The sequence below is a fragment of the Mustela nigripes genome, chromosome 6 (assembly GCF_022355385.1).
Source record: "Mustela nigripes isolate SB6536 chromosome 6, MUSNIG.SB6536, whole genome shotgun sequence".
Lineage (NCBI taxonomy): Eukaryota > Metazoa > Chordata > Mammalia > Carnivora > Mustelidae > Mustela > Mustela nigripes.
Window position 1 is genome coordinate 125359452 of NC_081562.1, and position 17837 is coordinate 125377288.

Genomic DNA, 17837 nt, shown 5'->3' on the forward strand with positions numbered 1-17837 from the left:
ATCAGTCTCGCTCGTTTAGAACGTGTTCGCAAAACACTTTACACGGGAGGTTCTCAGACAAGTTTGCTTCCAGCACTCCCTCCAAAAAAGTCATTTTGAAGAGCTCTGCGCTGTTTTAAAGACAACATCCAAAATTTTTTCACCGGAAGTTTAATTAATGGCCGAGGAGATCATTTCCAGCAGATGGTAAATGTTGATATTTTAAACTAAAAGTGCACACGACTCTCAAATGTGCCTGATGGGAGCAAAGTATGTGGACAATGTAATGACTCATTTTCATCCACTCACAAACACAGGAAGATTCTTATTTAATATTTGGAAATGATAAAGCCTTTATTTTGTCCTTGAACCTATACCCAGTCCACTCCTCCGGTTATTTGCACCTTCGTGATATGGACACTTACCCTTGAGAATCTTTTATTCGCTGTGCCATCATGCTTCTCTGCAACAAGGTAGATTTGCAAACTGTGTTTCTGGCTGGACTGCAGAAGGAGGATTGGAGACAGATTTATGGTCTGAGGGACTGAAGGACCCTAAGAAAGTACTCAGCAGCCTGATTCAACATAGTGCTCAGTATGAGTGGAGCAAATAGCCTGTGCCTGGGATCTAAATGTCTCCACAGCTGCAGAGTCTTCATGGATGAGAAGAGGGAGGCATGTAAAAATTGGAAGTGGGCTATCATGCAAAACTCTTTATAAGACTCCGGCAGCACAAAGCAGCCCTAGTTGGGCCAGAGGCATGAAAGCGAGCCCTGAAAGTGAGAGGCGAGATTTAGCCCTTTCTGTATAGAAGGCCATCTCTGCACAGGGCACCATGCGTGGCCACAGTGTGCCTACTGCCCCAGAAAGCAGCACAAGGGATCAGCATTCATGCCCCCAGGCCAGCACCCACTCTGGTGGGCAAAACCCACTCCAGAACCAGCCTGAGGGCACCAGCTGTGGGCAGCAGCCCCATTGGCAGCCCCGTGATAATGGCATTGGTGGTCTCATCATGGCGGGGAGAGCATCCCGAGACTGCCAGTGCCTTCCGTGGTTGTGGTGACTTCACCAGCTGCTAAGGGTGACTTTGACCAGGTGTCAGTACGTTTGCTCAGATGAGGGGCTTCGCTGTGACTTCCAGGGCGATGTCCCCGGAAGAAGCCAAAATGGGAACGCCAACAATTGGCCAACACAGGAAAGACTTCTTTGCAAACTCATATGAACCACCAACTGAGTTGTCACCCCTCAAGAAAACTGGGATGAACTTTCAAGATTCCCAGAGTTACTGCATTAGCAAAGGGAAACCAGAAGCGAGAAAGTATTGCTTTTCACTCAACACAATGCTGTTTTTACCTCAGACCTTTGAGGCCTGGGCAAAGTTGAGGTCGGAAAGAATCTCCCCGAAATTTCCAGTGGGTCAGTCCATCGCTGGACGAGAAGCAACAGCTGGAAAACAGAAGACTCCGAGACTGAACTTACCAGGATGGCATCTGAATTTAATACAAAGTGGGTCTGCCTTTACTTATTCTACAAGGCTTAAAGGGGGAATTCTCTGATGCGGGAGACCACCCAATCAAGTTAGGGGGAAAGATAGTTAGCGTCAGACAAACCAGGGCAAAGAGCACAGAGAGTGAAGGAAAGCGGAAGTTACCCTGGGGAGGTCTACCTTCCGATCCTTATACAAGATAAGGGGAGAAAAGAGCCTTGTGCTGATCATCAGTCTCTAGCTCCTGCCTAGAAAATGCCAACCGCCAATAACCATGACCTGTGCACTGAGTCGCTGATGTTAGTTGTGTTTTCAGAGAGTTTGAGGTTCTGTGAATGAGAAGTCACGTAGATGAGCCATGTATTTCCCTGATGTGGAAGACAAGAGTCTCTCCATCCCCTCTGAGCAGAATGCAGGGGGCAGGCAGGAAGACAATTGTCTAGAAAAAGACTCCATGCTATAAAACAGAGGCCTTGCTTCTAACAAATTGCCAAAAATGAAAAATCGGTAGGCAGCCAAGTCTGGCTACAGCATGTTCTGAAGAGAATTTTCTGTATCCATCAGCACGCTCCCTTTGGTTCTTTTCCCCCAAGAAGCTGAGAAAACAATCCCGAACAGAAACAGCTCTGGGCGGGGAAAGCATTTTGGCACCTGAAGATAAATCAGCAGATATGCACGCTCCCAGAAGCCTCCCAGAAGCCTCCCCTCCCCACCCCCACCTAAGACCCCAACCCATATTGGCATGCAACTCCCTAAACCCCCCTCAGCCTGCATGAGGTGAGCACATCCCTACCCAACACTTGACCATATAGTATAGGAGGGGCGAATAGGGTCTCAAAGCCAAGTGTGTCCCGCTCTGAACATCAGTGAGTCACGGACTTTGTCCACAGTCCATCACTTGGGTAAGTTCTCTATTACTTCTCTAGTTGTTTGGCTTCTGTCCACGAAATTGCAAGCTCCTTTCTCCTTCCTTTTTATCAGCTGTAGAACCTAGGGCACAGGACAGCGCTTAATAAATATGCAGTTCAATTGATTGGATACACCTGATTCAATCGCTGAGCGGGAACAAGCCATTAGCAGAGACAATTTAGGAGAGCCTTGAAAACCTGACCTCGGCAGATGTGCCAAGCCGTTTTACAGATGCGAACTCATTTACTCCACATTACAACCCTGACAGGTATTCCTTTTACAGTAAGGACATCAACAATGGAATCAGGGATAAAACCAGAAGTTGGATCTGATAGACTCTGGCCCTGGGGCTCTTTCCGGCACACCTGAGTCCTCCTTAGCGAGAGAAGCATCCCTGGGTCGGTTCCCGACGGCTCACCTCTGGCCCCTGTGGGCAGGTCCCTCCCTCCTGTGAGACCCTCGCCTCCCTCAACACTGCGTAAGGGCTCCCTGCCCGCAGAGAAGCAGAACAAAAGTATCTATCTCCCTTCTCACAGACCTTCATCTCCAAACCCCAAGCTGGTCATGGCCTTCCAAACATATTGCATCTATTTATAGAGAAAGAATCAGATAAGAGAGGGGATTTCCTGAAGAGAAGGAAAGAGGAAATCTAGGGATGTCACGTGAGCACAAGAGGCGTCCCCTGGACCCATTCTACTCACATCTGGAGTACTCGCTTTCTTAGGCAAACTCGAGCTTTCTCACCTTGGAAAACAACTAATACAGAAAAGAAACTCAACGGGTCTTCCAGAAAGAGTCTCTGGAATGTCATCTGAGCCTTGGTTGCTAAGGAATTCGCTCCCTATCTTGTATCTGATCACCAGCGTCTACTCCAGACTGGTCAGTCGTGAGTTTCTTGAAAACCACAGTCACAACCTCCACATCCTGTCATTTGAAATAACAGCAGCAATGATCATAGCAAACATACATATAATACTTAAAATGCCTGAGACATTATTTCACCTTTATGCTCTCAGGGACCTGGCGAGGCTGCTCTTTTTCCACCTGCATTTCACAGATGAGGGAACTGAGGCACGAGAGACTTGTCTCTTGCCCAAGGTCAAGGACTAAGCCATGATGGTGCCAGGATTCAAACCTCCGCGATTTGGCTCCAGCGCAGGCTTGTGGCAACTCTAGGACAGAGATACTATGCTGAATTAGAAGGTATATAAAATGTATCATCAGAAATAAATCAGATACCAACACAGCTGTGATGGACATCACAGCATCAGCATCTTACTTTCTTCTTGCTTTGCTTTTGCAAAAAAAAAAAAAAAAAAAAAGTTTGGGGGGCGGGGATTCAGAGTCAAGTGCCTTTAAGGTATAGTAATATCTAGTCACTAGGACTAACTACTCCAACAACCTCTGTGTTTAGGTCAGGTTTGCAGAAAAGCCCTCCAAATGACTCCTTGTCCATACTCATTGGCCATTCCAAGTGTAAAACAACAGATCCTTCAGTTGTTGGCAACCAAAGAAGTGTTGGGGAAGTCAGCCGTGCGCAAGACTTCAGGCAAGAGGGGAAGGCTAGAATTGATGGACATTTGTCATTTGTATCATTTCCTGCCAGGAGGCAAGAGGTTGAGTTTACTGAAGAAAAGAGAAACGCTACGTCCCTGCTCTCTGTCTTGCCGAGAAACATTTCCCCACTAACTCCTTTGATAGCAAAGGATGGCCATTTTTGCCTTAGCTCGTTAGACTTCTAGTAAGATACAGTGGGTTTAACACAAGCCTAATAAATCTAATGAAATCTCAATAACAGAATGTCAGGATTAAAAAAGTAAAAAGTCCAAGAGACCAAATGAATGATATGTTCATATCTCCTTAGGAGACCAAAAATTTGATAGATGAGATTTTTATGCAGAAAAGAGAACCCAGCCACCCTAAATGGCTTCCAGAGGGAAAACGAAGAGAAAAGAGTCAGTTTGCCCCCACCCCCAGAGACCTAAAAAGACTCTGGTCTTGGAGGCACCAAGCAGCATGGAAGGTTGTGTGAAACTTACAAAGAAAACACAGATAAAAGAATGCAGACATGGTTCAGCTTCTGTCCCTTCCCCTGACAGCCAGACAAACTGCCCACCCCCCCCCCACATGTACACACGCATACACACACATGGAAACATGCATGGGAAAAAATTATTTTCCATCTGATTCTCTTGATTTAAAAGGGCATTGATGAACACCTCCCTCAAAGGACCCAAACTATATATATCACTGGGAAATTTTAAGAACATCAAAAACAAAGAGGAGACCCTAAAAATATCTAGAGAGGAAAAGTAAAGCATTTCACAGAAAAAGTATCAGGACAGCAGAAGCTACAGGTCAAAGGATCATTACCTTCAAAAAATCAGAGGGATTTTTTTTTTTCTGGCATGAGAGTTCTATATCCTGCCAAATTATTAACCACACATAAAGATGGACTAAAAGATCTTTTTAGATATTTAAATCCTCAGATGTTTTACCTTTCATATGCTCCCTCGTCAGAAAAATACTGAATGATGTTCTTCAGAAAAATATGGGAAGAAACCATGAAACAGAAAGTACAGGAACCAGAAGACCTAACCCAGGATGACCGCTGTCCAGAAACCAACCAGTCCAGGCTGGACTATGGGAAGGAACAGCTCCAGGGAGATCTTCTGGGTTATAAAAAACCAAAACTAATGTAGTGGACCGAGAAGAAAATAGAATCAAGAGGCATATTATCAAGCTACTGGAATATTTAGAATTAAATGATTATACAAATTGAAAAAAATAGTCAATTAATAATAATAATATTTTAGTTTTCATAATAGTACTTTCCCCTTCAAGGAAGTTTATTTCCAGGTCAGAAAAAGAGAAGCAGAAGCCGGCTCTGTAGGTGGGGGAGGCACACTGGGCCCCGCCCCCCCCACTCTAATCTGCCGGACGGCATCCTTGCCTCCTCCAGGGAGCCTGCCAGGGATGGTGGCAAGAGCCCGGGGCAGAGACGGCAGAGCAGCGGGCCCAGAGGACGCAAGAAAGACCAACAGCCTACAGGCCCGGGTGGGACAGGTAAAGCCCTGCTTCCGGCCTTGTCTGCTGGGGCCCCGGACTCCGGAGGAGCTGCCCGCCGGGACTGGGAAGGCAGAGGCGTGAGGATACTCGGCCGCCCAGATGGGAGTGGAGGCCACTTCAGTGTTGGCAGTTGGGTCTTCCCCAAGGCCCTGGAGCCAGGAGCCAGGAACACATCCCTGGTTGGGGGAGGGAGGGGCCGGCCAGGCCCCGGCAGGCAGGGGAGAGGCAGCAGCACATCCCACACCCCTCCAGGGTTTGGACTGTGGATGGTTGCCCATGGGGCAGGGACCCGGAGACCACAAGCTTTCGCAGACTCATGCGATAAGAGGTTAGCCACGGCCCCACAGCACTGGTCCCACGTGTTAGGGCACCAGGGTTAGACAGTTACTGAACTGACAGGTGAAAGCTGGAGGGTGGCCGGTCCCCGTGGGGCCTCTCTCCTTCCTCCCAGCATCCCCAACTACCCCCCCCCCCCCCCCCCCCCCCGCCACCACGAGGGGGAAAAGGAACAAGGTCCAGACAACTGCAAAGACCCAGGGGGTCAGAGGCACCTGACTCTCTTGAAAAAGCCAGGGCCTCCGATGGGGTTAGGACAGGTGCGGGAACCTGGAAGGATATTCTAGGCTGGAGCCTTCCTTCACCACAGTAAAGGCAGAGGCAGCAACAGGAGACCACCAAAGAGGCTGGAGCCTCCAGAGCTCGGGGGGGGGGGGGACCAGCCAGTACTTTGTATGGGGTTGGTGTGGGGTCTAGACTGGGTCTGAAGTGTGAGGATGGGCACATCTCTCTGTCCCTCGGCCCTCCCTGCTTCCCAAGCCAGGACTCAGTATACCTATAATTCCAGAAACATTTTTTAATTTGCATAAAAAAAGGAATGTAATCCTGATGTTCTACTTAGCTCAGACATAAACAAACAAAAATCTATACTCATAATAAACGCAAACTGAATGTCGATTCACTCAGAAATTATGATATAGAGGTGCCTGGACGGCTCAGTCCGTTCAGTGACTGACTTTTGGTTTTGGCTCCGGTCAAGGTCTCAGTTAGGGTCCTGGGGTAGAGCCCCATGTGGGACTCTGGGCTCAGCAGGGGCGTGTGCATTTGGATTCTCTCTCTCCCTCTGCTCCTCCCTCTGCTCTCTTTCTCTCTCCCTCTGTCTCTCAAATAAATAAATCTTGAAAAATTATGGTATAAATTAGGAAGAATGAGAATTACTATTGGATTTCTAAAATTATGTTCATGTGTTACAGTCATTAAAATTAAAATTAATTAACCTTAAAAGACAGTAGGGACGCATGATTCCGGACATCTAGAATGGCAGATGCCATGTTTTTGCATTTGTTAAACCTCGCAGGGGTTGCTATTCATAGAGAAGGAAACAAAAATGTCTAAGAAACCAATCTTTGTGGTTAGCCAGTGAAAGAGGAACACTTAATTACAAGAGGAAAGGCACAAAAAAGAGAAAAACCAAAAAGAGTTCAATGAGAAAAGGTGACCAGAAATTTATATGTGGCTTGATTATGAAAATAATCACATACGAGTTTATGAGGGAATTCAAGAGACAGGGTAATTTGAAGAGTTTATTTTCATTTTATATATCCATGTAATGAAAGTAGCATATTCTATACATAGCTATTGCAAGTCATATCTATGTATATTCTATATATATTTCAAAATATGAACAGAGAAATGTATTATGGTAGCTGAATTTGGTATTGTGAATGATCATGGATTTCATCTCTGCTGTTACTGTTATAATTAGAAAAAAACATTTTAAAATGAGTTCTTTTTATAATTACTGAGTGTTTTCTGTTTACTTTTCCTTTTGAATTTATAAAATTATAACATTTAGAATTGGAAGAGACAGGAGATTGAATTAAGTTGGTTAACTGAACACAGATGCCTAAAAATGACAGAAAGCGGTTACATGTTTAAAATAATAAACCTGCAACATAACAGGAAAACAGAGACATTCTTGGTGGACCAGAAATAAGAAAGAAGTCCTAAATAAGAGAAGGCGGAAAGCATCGAGATTATAGAGGAAGGTGTTTTTCCAAAATAAATAAATAAATAAAAGCCTGTTTTAGAAGGAAGGAAACATTCTGGAATTCTCCAAGACACCAACCCCATGCTTGGAAGTAGCAGCAAGAGGGGAGCCCAGAGGCAAAGCTAGGGATAACTGGTAGAAGCAGTCAGATGGGACAAGGTCTGACTCTTTATTGCCAAACAGAGATTGTGCCCTCAGGCAGGGGCAATGAATATGAGCTTTGGAAGAATGTTTTGGAAACATCCAGAAATAAAGGGGAATCCCAATACCCAGAAGACTAACCACTGGCTCACCTTGCTGCCAGTCTGTCTCACTTGCGCATGAGAATGCTAGGAAGCAGAGAAAACATTCGCAGACACGCAGCAAGGAGACTCCACCTCAACCTCGAGCTCACAGCTAAGAATGGTCGATCCTTTGAGAAACACCAATATCCCATGAGTTGTACCAAATTCAGTAAATGGAAGCTTTTTTTTTTTTCCTGAGGACACAGGGATAATACTCTCAGACAGATACGAGGGGATATTGCATTTCTGAAACCAAACAGGCCTTTAAAAAAAGAAAAAAAGGAAACTATTTGAGGCTTAGAAATAAAAACTATGATGGTCAAAAGAAGAATCTACAAGATCTAACCTGTATGTCCCTTTCTACCGCATTTTGGACTGTCTCTGTGTTAGCAGGGAACTCACCATCTTATCAACCAGTCCATGCCCTTGTTGCAGAGCTCAAATTTCAAAGTTCAAGAGTTCTGGGGCACCTGGGTGGCTCAGTGGGTTAAAGCCTCTGCCTTCGGCTCAGGTCATGATCCCGGGGTCCTGGGATCGAGCCCCACATCAGGCTTTCTGTTCCTCGGGGATCCTGCTTCCTCCTCTCTCTCTGCCTGCCTCTCTGCCTACTTGTGATCTCTTTAAATAGAAATATTAAAAAAAAAAAAAGTCAACAGTTCTGTCTTATACTGAGTCTGGTCTCCTTGCTCTCAAATCCATTTGTTCTGGATCTTTCTCTGGAGCAAAATTTAGCTTTTTCTTCTGCAAGCACACCTTTCCAATATTTACAGATATTTATTACGTCTCTTCTTGTCTCTAAGGTAAATAGTCAGTTATTTAACTGTTCCCCACCTGACAGCTTCTTTCTAGATTATCCCCAATACTTAGGAGAGAGGCTCTTTAAAGCAAGCTTGAACCTGCACATGGTATTTCAGAAGTGGCTTAATTTTCCCACAGTGGTATTATTACTTCCTCTGGTTACTCAGTTGCTATTAATAACATCTAAACTGACATGAGTGCGGTGCTTTCCTTGAAGAATTCCAGGAAATGAGTAAGTAGGTCTGTTTCTGTAATGTTCAATATTAGGTTCATCTAGCTAGTAAATATTTATTAACCACAAACTATGTTCCAGAGACTGTGCTAGGTAGTACTAGTAGGTCTCCCAAGATGAGCAAAGCATAGACACCTTCAGGAAGTATCCCGTTTACTAGGGAACTTAAAGTACACACATAAGTAACTACATAGTGGCGGTTATTTGACTAGTACAGACACAGGGCTTTGGATCTGATGGAAATGCATCATCCAAAAGCAGAAAGCCTTCCTCATGAGCAGTATCCCAGGTTCTTTGACTGGACTCGGACCCTGTTTGCCAAATAGTCTCTTCCCAATCCCTCCCGCATCCTGGTGCTTGGTGTGTGTCCCTTTGGATTTGAGAGGCCTGGCTTTAAGAACCAAACCTTCCAGGGATCCCACGGTTGGGTAAGTGCTCAGAAATATAGAAAGCAGTAATTCGGACAGATATATGTATTCCCATGTTCACAGCAGGACTTGTCACGATAGCTAAAAGGTAGAAGCTTGTGTCCATGGTTGGATGAATGGATAAAACAAGTGTGGTGTAAACCTACAGTGGAATGTTTTTCAGCCTTAAAAAGACAGGATATTCTGACACAGGCTACAGCAGGAGGGAACCTGGCAGACATGCTACTTGAAATAAGCCAGCGACAAAAAGACAGATGTTGTACGGTTCCACTTATACGAGGTATCTAGAGTAGTCAAATTCATTGAAACGGAAAGTAGAATGGTGCTTGCCAAGTGATTGAGGAAGGAGGGAACTAGAGTTTGTGTTTAATGGACACAGAACTTGTTTTGCAAGATCAACAGAGCTCTGGAGATGGATGGGGTGATGATTGTACAATGGTGTGTACTCAATGAGACTGAACTGTACACTTAAAGATGGTAAAAATGGTTAAAATGATAAAACGTATACACTTATGTTTTAGATATATATACATATATTTTATCACCATAAGTAAAAAGAATCAGTCTATCCTTGGCCCTTACATATTACAAAATTCAATTCTTCACCCCTTTTCCTGGATCTGATCCACAATTTTGCCCTCGCTGGTGTATTGTGTTGACTTAGAGACATTCCCAACATAGAGCTGCCTCACAGCTGCTGTGCCTGTGACAAAATGCTAGCCAAGGGAAAACTCTGCTCCCAAAGTAGGGGCTTGTCTTCAGGGACTGCAGCTGACAGACAGATTCTAGAATCTTCTAGGCAAGAGTCACATGCCACTCAGAGGCTCATCCGCCATTAAACCTGCATGGGCGCAGGCTCAGGAACTAACCAAGGGCTGGTTTGGCTCTAGTCTGGACCAAGCCTGACATGAAGGATCCCTATCCATGTCTGGGCCAATCTGGCATTTTCCACAGAAACTCATTCTGAAGGAGGTTTTGCCCACCATTTCTCCTCCATGCCCAGGAGAGGAGCTCATTCCCACAGTAGGCGGCCACAGCACCTGGTGTTGGCATTTAAAAGTTAGGGAACAAGCTGACAGATTTGAAAAAACTGAAGTGACTGTGTCATAAAGAGTACTTTATTAATTTTGTTGACAAAGGTTGTTTCATTTGAATTATTTATGATGCTTTATAGCCCACTGGAGACTGCCCACAGCCCATTCAATAAGAGGCAATTGGCAGTGTAACCTGAGACTTTGGCCTACCTCTCGACTGTCAGATCCTCCAACAAGGAGAGGCAGGTCTTTTCAAGAAAGAAGAGTTATTCATTTATTCAATAAATACTTACTAATATTGATATGATCATTTTACGGTGTGTGATAATAACAGGGTTATGACAATAAATGGGTCTGTGATTGGTTAAATGGAAATCCACTGGTTCTAGGTCCATAAACGTCTGTTTTCATTGAAACCCACCTCACCACAATCTTACAAAGCCCAGGTTTATGTTTCTCTCCTGAGTATTCAGGGAGGCCACCAGGGACATGTTATGGGCCAAACTGTGTCCCTATCCCAGCCCCGCTCAAATCCATGTATTGAAGTCCCAACTCCAGTTCCTCAGAACAGATCTGGAGATAAGGTCTTTAAAGACGTAGTTAAGGGCAAACGAAGTCCTTCAGATGGGCCCTCACCCAGTATTTCCAGTGTCCTTATAAGAATAGGAAATAAAGACATAGATACGCACAGAGGAAAGATCACATGAAAACAGGGAGAAGTCAGCCGTCTACGAGCCAAAGAGAGAGACCCTGCCAACACCTTGATCTTAAGCCTCAAGCCTCTAGAATTGCCAAAGAATAAATTGCTGTTGCTTGTGCTGCCCAGTCTGGGGTACGTTGTTTTTGGCTCCAGACCAAACTAATATACTCTACCATTGCTAGTCCACCTCTCTGCCCATTTAATCCCATGACCTCAGTGACATCATAGGCAAGACGTCAGGACTGAGCAGTTTGGATTCATGAAGGAGCCAAAATAACCCACAGCTCATCAATCTTCCTGGCAACACGGTGTACTTTAGGAAGGAAAAAAAAAAAAACATGGCAGGAGGGGGTGGGGATGCACCATGCTACTACCCAGCAAGCCGCTGGTCTACTGAGAAAGCATATCTGGTATTACTCCCATTTTTACCCAGAGGAGGACTCCTCCAGTTTAGTAAGGCTCCCCAGGGGCTGATATTGCTGCCTTAATAGCTCAGCACCCAGGCATCTTTGTACCAGAGTCACAAACAGTTCACACCAACTGTGCCATCTCTAAATAAAGACCTCCCTTTGGTCGTGATTTCCATGAATCTGAAAATCCCCCAACTCTAATCCCAAAAGAAGGATGCCATTTCCAGCAGTCAGAGAATGTAGGTGGTTAGCTCATTGGCTTTGTACTCCTAAAGTGTCTGCCTTGTGTTTCTCCCTCCCTGCCACCTCCGACACCCCCCACAGGAGCCATATGGTCACACCGCCTACTCAGCCTGGCCATGCCAACATTGGCTTTTGCTTCTTTAAGGGAACATGACAGACTCCAGGCAGAGACAGCTCTGGTTCAAACATCTTTCCGATGCCATGGACTCAACCTGTTGCCCAAATTTTCGTGCCAAGATTTGAACGGTTTTCCCAGCTTTTCCCCCTAATTTCCTGGGCCCTGTACGCAGTGTACTTCTTGGTCTGTTTCCCCCTCCCCTTTGTTCCAGGCTAGTCCATGCCTCAGCTCCCTGGCTTGTGGACTCAGTAGCAGCCCCAGCCATTGGCTATGACCATCCAATTCTCACCCGCTCACCTGGAGGGGCGGGGCCTGTGCGTTTTCCCGGTTGAGGTTATAAGTCTGTCCCTGATATCAATCCAATACGAACCCTACCTTTCCATACCTTGTGAGAACTCCAGGCCAAGAACATGATCTTAGTGCTTGTCACACCTTTACTCTTTTGTCTTTTACTGCCTGAAGTCTGGCCCAGACTTAACTACTTCTCCCTTCCTCTCCTCTTGGACAAGGAATTTTGCCTCCAACTCAATGGCCAAGCAAATTTGGTATTTATGGCCAACCAGGCAAAAGATTCCTCCCTAAAGCTTTCTTCCTACAGTCTCACTGATAGCAAATTTGTGTGGCTGACCTAAGAACCGGGCTACTTTCCGCTTTGGCCTGTATGGTAGATGGCTCAAGAAATATCATTCACGAAATCCAAACTAAGGCAAATGATGCCACTCCCAACCTCTGTGAGAGCTCTCATCACAAGTGCCCTTCTCTGTTTTGGGAGCTCATCCGCTTCACCACCTGCTTTGAAATCCACACTCATGCGGACCTTCACCAGCTCTTGGACTAGACGGCAGGCAGGTTTGTTTCCGCCATTCTGTCATACTGCCCCCTCCCCCATTCACTCCTTCCCCCTCTAGTTAACCATATACATGCCGTGTCACCTAGAATTCTGGGATTCCTTTCTTGGTTCTTCCATTTTGCCCTACTCTCTTATTGCACTGTCTTCGCTGGTTCAAAACCAGAGGATCATGTGTGCAGAGATGTTTACACCCAAGGCTGTGCCTCCCGTACTGCCCATGGCGCGGACTCTGCAGAGTGTATCATTGGCATAAGGAACGCTAATTGCCATTCTGATAGATTGAGACAGAAAAATGCCTCTGAAATGCCTCTGGGACAATGCCAGACCCATTTTAGAATAGAGATCCTTAAAGTGCATCTCCAGAAACAGTCATTTTGAGAAAAGTATCCTTCCCCCCCCCCCCCCCCGCAATTTTTACTTCCTTTGGCTTCATCCTCTTAGGCCATTCTAGGATTGTTCTCACCGGGGCCTGAACAAGGCCGATCAAGCTGAAAAAACAGAGCACAGAATCAAGGTCTCTGCTGTTGTCAAGTTCAGGATTAGCTGGAAAAACCCTGCCTTTCGGGTACCGTCCCCCTATCATGAAACGCCATGTTCCCAAGACATTCTTGTAATCTATAGTCATTCTCCAATCAGAGAGCGCAGTAGGGTGATATTTAATTCATGTCTGTCAATCACAACACAAAGAAAGGCCTTCAGCTGGCCACCGAGAGAATCCTGTGCGGACGGAACAAAGGGTCGGCAGGGCTCTGTGGTCCCAGCGGCGCACTGCGCTCAGGAGCCGGCTCCTGGCTGCAGCGGCCCTTGCGTGGCTTCCGAATAATTGTGGCTTTGGAAGCAGCAAGGCAGATTAAAGAGGTTAAATCAACAGTGCATCCCTGCGACACAGTCAGGAGAGAGAATAAGGTTGGCACTTTCCTGCTTTAGCTCTTCAGTCGCGGATCAGCATGTCCTAGCCATTAGACCTCTGCGTCAGATCCAAATATTTAAATTTTGGAGTAATTGCTACCCCTAACCCTCTCGACTGGGGCTTGTATTTAGCTCTGTGCTTTTTAAATGGACGCCTCAGCAAAACAGAGGACTTGTTGTATGAACTAGAGTATGAAAATGAACAAAAAAACCAAAAAACCCAAAACAAAACAAAAAGCAAAACTTTCTTTCCATGCCTTGCATTTATCGTTGGAAGTTGGAGGGATATGAATAATAAATAAATGAAATGAAACACTTCCGTGGTGATTGCCCCTAACACAAACACAGGATCCTGAGGCAGGCTGCAGCTGGACAACAAAGGCACAGTTCCTCAAGTTCAAGATTAGAGCACCAAGGATTTTTTTTTTTTCCCTTTGCAAAAACAATCCTTGGGAAACACAGTGCGTCTGCCCTTCTCCCTGGCTCTCCCGTACTAGTAATGGAATCAAAAGGGTTTTGACTGTTAAGGCTACTCATGGGGACTTAACGCCAACTCAAGGTAATGCAAAACCTAATCCATGTCTTTTTACTACCAGATATACACCCATCATTACCTATAAATATCTATACAAAGGTATGTACATATTACATATATACATATGTATATTTACGTGTATGTTACATCTTTCGCTTTCAAAATATTTTCACATTTTGTTCGCTCAATTTTCAGGAAAGCGAGGAAGGTTTTACAGGCTCTTTTGTAAACCCCTTTTACAAATGGAGAAACCGTGAGGGTGGTACGGAATGAGGGATTGCGGGGGGTAAAAAAAAAAAAAACAGATGGGTTTGGGGGTAGGAAGACCTGGCTTTGCATCTCCGCCCTCTGAGCCCTGGCTCTCTGACTTTGTCAAGCGCCCTAACCTTTTTGATCTTCGGTTCTGTCTCCTGTTAAAAGGGAAATATCATTCTCAAATAATATTTCCCTACAATGAAATCAGATAACACAGGTGAAAGTTCCTGGACCACAGTAGGCTCTTAAAGAGTAGTTTTCTCTTGCCCCCGAGTGAAGGCTGACAGCAGAGTTGGAACTTTCGCCTCTAACCAGGACCCTCTGGACCACTGGGCTAGCTGTTTGTTCTGACAGCTGACTGGCGGTGCTGGTGTGGTCCGATCCTCTGGATGCCGGTGTGTGCCCTCCTGGCCCGGCAGCCACAGCCGCAGCATCTCTTCCAGAAGTTTCCCTTGCCCTTTTCCCTGTATTTGCTGCCTCCGTCTTGGAAAAACTTGCAACAGGAGGAGTTCCAGGAAGAGGTTATCCCTGTTAGACCCAAGGGCTTTTATATTCCAAAACATATGCCTATCGTGCGAGGCTATAGTTAATATTTCAGAAGTAGGAAATCTCCAAGAAATGTGTCTGCCTCATAAAGGGTTCATGTTAGGGGCGCCTGGGTGGCTCAGTGGGTTAAGCTGCTGCCTTCAGCTCAGGTCGTGATCTCAGGGTCCTGGGATCGAGTCCCGCATCGGGCTCTCTGCTCAGCAGGGAGCCTGCTTCCCTCTCTCTCTCTCTGCCTGCCTCTCCATCTACTTGTGATTTCTCTCTGTCAAATAAATAAATAAAATCTTAAAAAAAAAAAATAAAGGGTTCATGTTAAATAAAATGCAAGTTGGTATAACCCATCTTTCCTCCAAGCTCAGTCTGTGAACTTGAAGACCCACTTTGCTTATCCAAAGCCTCCATGACCTCAGTTGCAAAAGGTAGTGTCCGAATGAGATTATGTCTTTTTATTTTCTCATTCTTTATGTAACCTCCATTTTAATTACTGGAAAATGGGAACAATAATACCTCACACATTAAGGTTATTGAGCCTTTTTATTTTTTTAAGATTATATTTATTTGACAGAGAGGTAGAGCACAAGCATGGGGAGCCCAGAGGGAAGGGGAGAAGCAGGGTCCCTGCTTGAGCAAGAAGCTGAACACAGGACTTGATCCCAGAACCCTGGGATCATGACCTGAGCCAAAGGCACTTTACCGATTGAGCCACCCAGGCACCCCTATTATGAATCTTAAATGCGATGTTATATGGAATAGGAATAAATTTTAATCCACAAATTCTGATTTTTTTTTTTTAATCACATATGCTCTGGGGCGCCTGGGTGGCTCAGTGGCTTAAAGCCTCTGCCTTCGGCCCAGGTCATGATCTCAAGGTCTTGGGATCGAACCCCTGAGCTCTCTGCTCAGCAGGGAGCCTGCTTCCTCCTCTCTCTCTGCCTGCCTCTCTGCCTACTTGTAATCTCTGTCTGTTAAATAAATAAATAAAATCTTGAAAAATAAATAAATAAATCACATATGCTCTGAGCCCTAACCACCTGGGTGCTAGAAATTTAACCTTACGCATAATCCCAGACAGAGTTCCCGAGCCTTACACAGTACCAGGATGTAGTCAGGAGTGAGGGGTAAGAAATTCTAGTCAGTCTTGGAGATGTCTGATGCCCTCCCCCATGTGGGCCTTTCAGTCAACTCTCTTGCCATGCCTGGGATGAGGGGATGTGTGATGAGGCAGCATCTGTGGTCTCTTTTCCCATCCGAAGTCTTGCCCCCTCCCTGGATCACTACCAGGAAGTAGCTCTCCTTCCCCATGGGTCTAGAACCCATTGCTTCCTGTTGCTGCAATAAATTCCCTACCACTATGGATGGTGAGAAAGTTTTTCACCATTTAGCTTCTAACTAGTTCTCCAACATGTCTCCTGTCATCTTTCCACAGACACCTTCTAGGCCAGCCTTGCTAAGCAACCACCGGCATTGAACCATGTCCGCCATGTTTTCTCCCCTTATTGCTTCCCATTCATTGTCCCCTAACCCTGGAACAGCTTCCCGTGCCCTCCTCCCAACCTAAATCAGCCAATATTTATTCTTAAGCTTCAGCTTACTTGTTACCTGGTAGAAAAAGTCTTCTTTTGTGCTACCTGCAGACACTTCTCCTCACTGCATAGCACACAAGTACCACGGCCCCCATTCCACAGTACAATAATGGCCTGGGTGCAGGTCTGTTTGCACTGCTCATCTGAAGGAAATCTGAGCTTCAGCCCTGCAGCTCCAGCCCCTATCTGAAACAGTGACAGTGCCCGGTGTAGATTTGTTAAATCAATTTTCTTCTGCACAGCAGCCCTATCTTTAGCCTTCTTTCTCCCTCTCTTCTCTCCTTATAACCCTTGCCCTCTTCATTTGAATCCATGGCAGCGCTGCCCATAGTTGAGCCATTTGGGTATTAACGTGACCACCACGTGACCACCACATGACCGTGGACTTGAATGAATCCCGTATTCCACAATTATGCAGCCAGGAAGGGATCTCAGTGGCCAGCTGATCCATTTAGGGCAGGACTCACCCTTAGGGATGGTCCCTCAGTCTCTGCTGAAATAAATTCCCAAGGCTTTCATAGGAAGTGGACATGACGGAAACATCACGGAAGACTCTAGCATGTGAGGTCGACGTTACCGAGAAGAGCTCCCGGCACACAGGAGCGGACTGGCTCTGTGGTTGAGGGTAGGGCAGCCCAGAACAGAGAGACGCTGAGAAAAAAAAAGATATTGTCTGTTTTCTCCAGAGCTTATTTCTCTTTCAGATTACAGCCCAGGTGAACAAGGAGGCTTGCCGGCCCTAATCTTGTGGGCTGCGTCCCGCGGGCTGGTGTTGGCGGGCATCCTGCAGGTGAGTAACTGCAGCCTTCTGCTCCGTCTGCGAGGAGCCTTTGTTATCTCCACAGACAGTTTTGGACTCTTACAGCATTTGAAGAAGAAAAAAAGAGGCGAGGACAGTGGCTCTTTGTGTCTCTCAAAGGCGGCACTGTTTCCTTCGGCTGGCATGGCCCACGGACAACGTGCTGCCCTTCACGCAAGGTTGGTTAGCCGCCCCGACGCGCGGACGGCCCGGTGCCAGCCCGCAAGCAAGAAAGGCTGGGTTCCCCCACCATGTGAGGGTGATTTGCAAAGCAGCCAATGGAGAGCACCTTCTGATGGGTGGCTCTTCTGCTGTCCCAAGGAAGCAAGTTTGGGGAAGTCCTTCCTGTCCCCTGACCGACTAGTGACTCCCATTGCTTAGCAGTCAATGGTGGCCTTGCAACTAGAAGGGAGTTTCTAGGGATCTCTGCCATATTTCTTTTAGTTAAGTTCATTTTCAAAAGTTGAAAGCCAATAAACAGTTTTTTCTTTGTAAAGAGCGATTCTGCACTGTTCATTCACCGATAAATTTAACAGGCATTGGTTGAGGACCAGTTTTGTACACTACTCCCCCCCCCCCCACACACACACACTACATATACCTGCTACCGAGGTACTGATGGGA

The 17837-nt window shown here is 46.0% G+C and overlaps 1 protein-coding gene across 1 annotated transcript; it reads left to right on the plus strand.

Annotated features, from left to right (window-relative positions):
* Positions 1–4937: 4937 nt before the first annotated feature.
* On the plus strand, positions 4938–17594 carry LOC132020413 (uncharacterized). The gene is made up of 3 exons (XM_059404560.1): positions 4938–5071; positions 5336–5439; positions 17119–17594. Exons 1-3 carry the CDS (start codon positions 4938–4940, stop codon positions 17592–17594), a joined length of 714 nt encoding a protein of 237 aa, XP_059260543.1.
* The last annotated feature ends 243 nt before the right edge of the window (positions 17595–17837 follow it).

Coding starts and splice junctions, on each gene's coding strand:
- LOC132020413 (XM_059404560.1), top strand. CDS start 4,938: ATGAAACAGAAAGTACAGGAACCAGAAGACCTAACCCAGGATGACCGC. Junction 5,072..5,335: donor TATAAAAAACCAAAACTAAT/GTAGTGGACCGA, acceptor TGCCTCCTCCAG/GGAGCCTGCCAGGGATGGTG. Junction 5,440..17,118: donor TACAGGCCCGGGTGGGACAG/GTAAAGCCCTGC, acceptor TTTCTCTTTCAG/ATTACAGCCCAGGTGAACAA.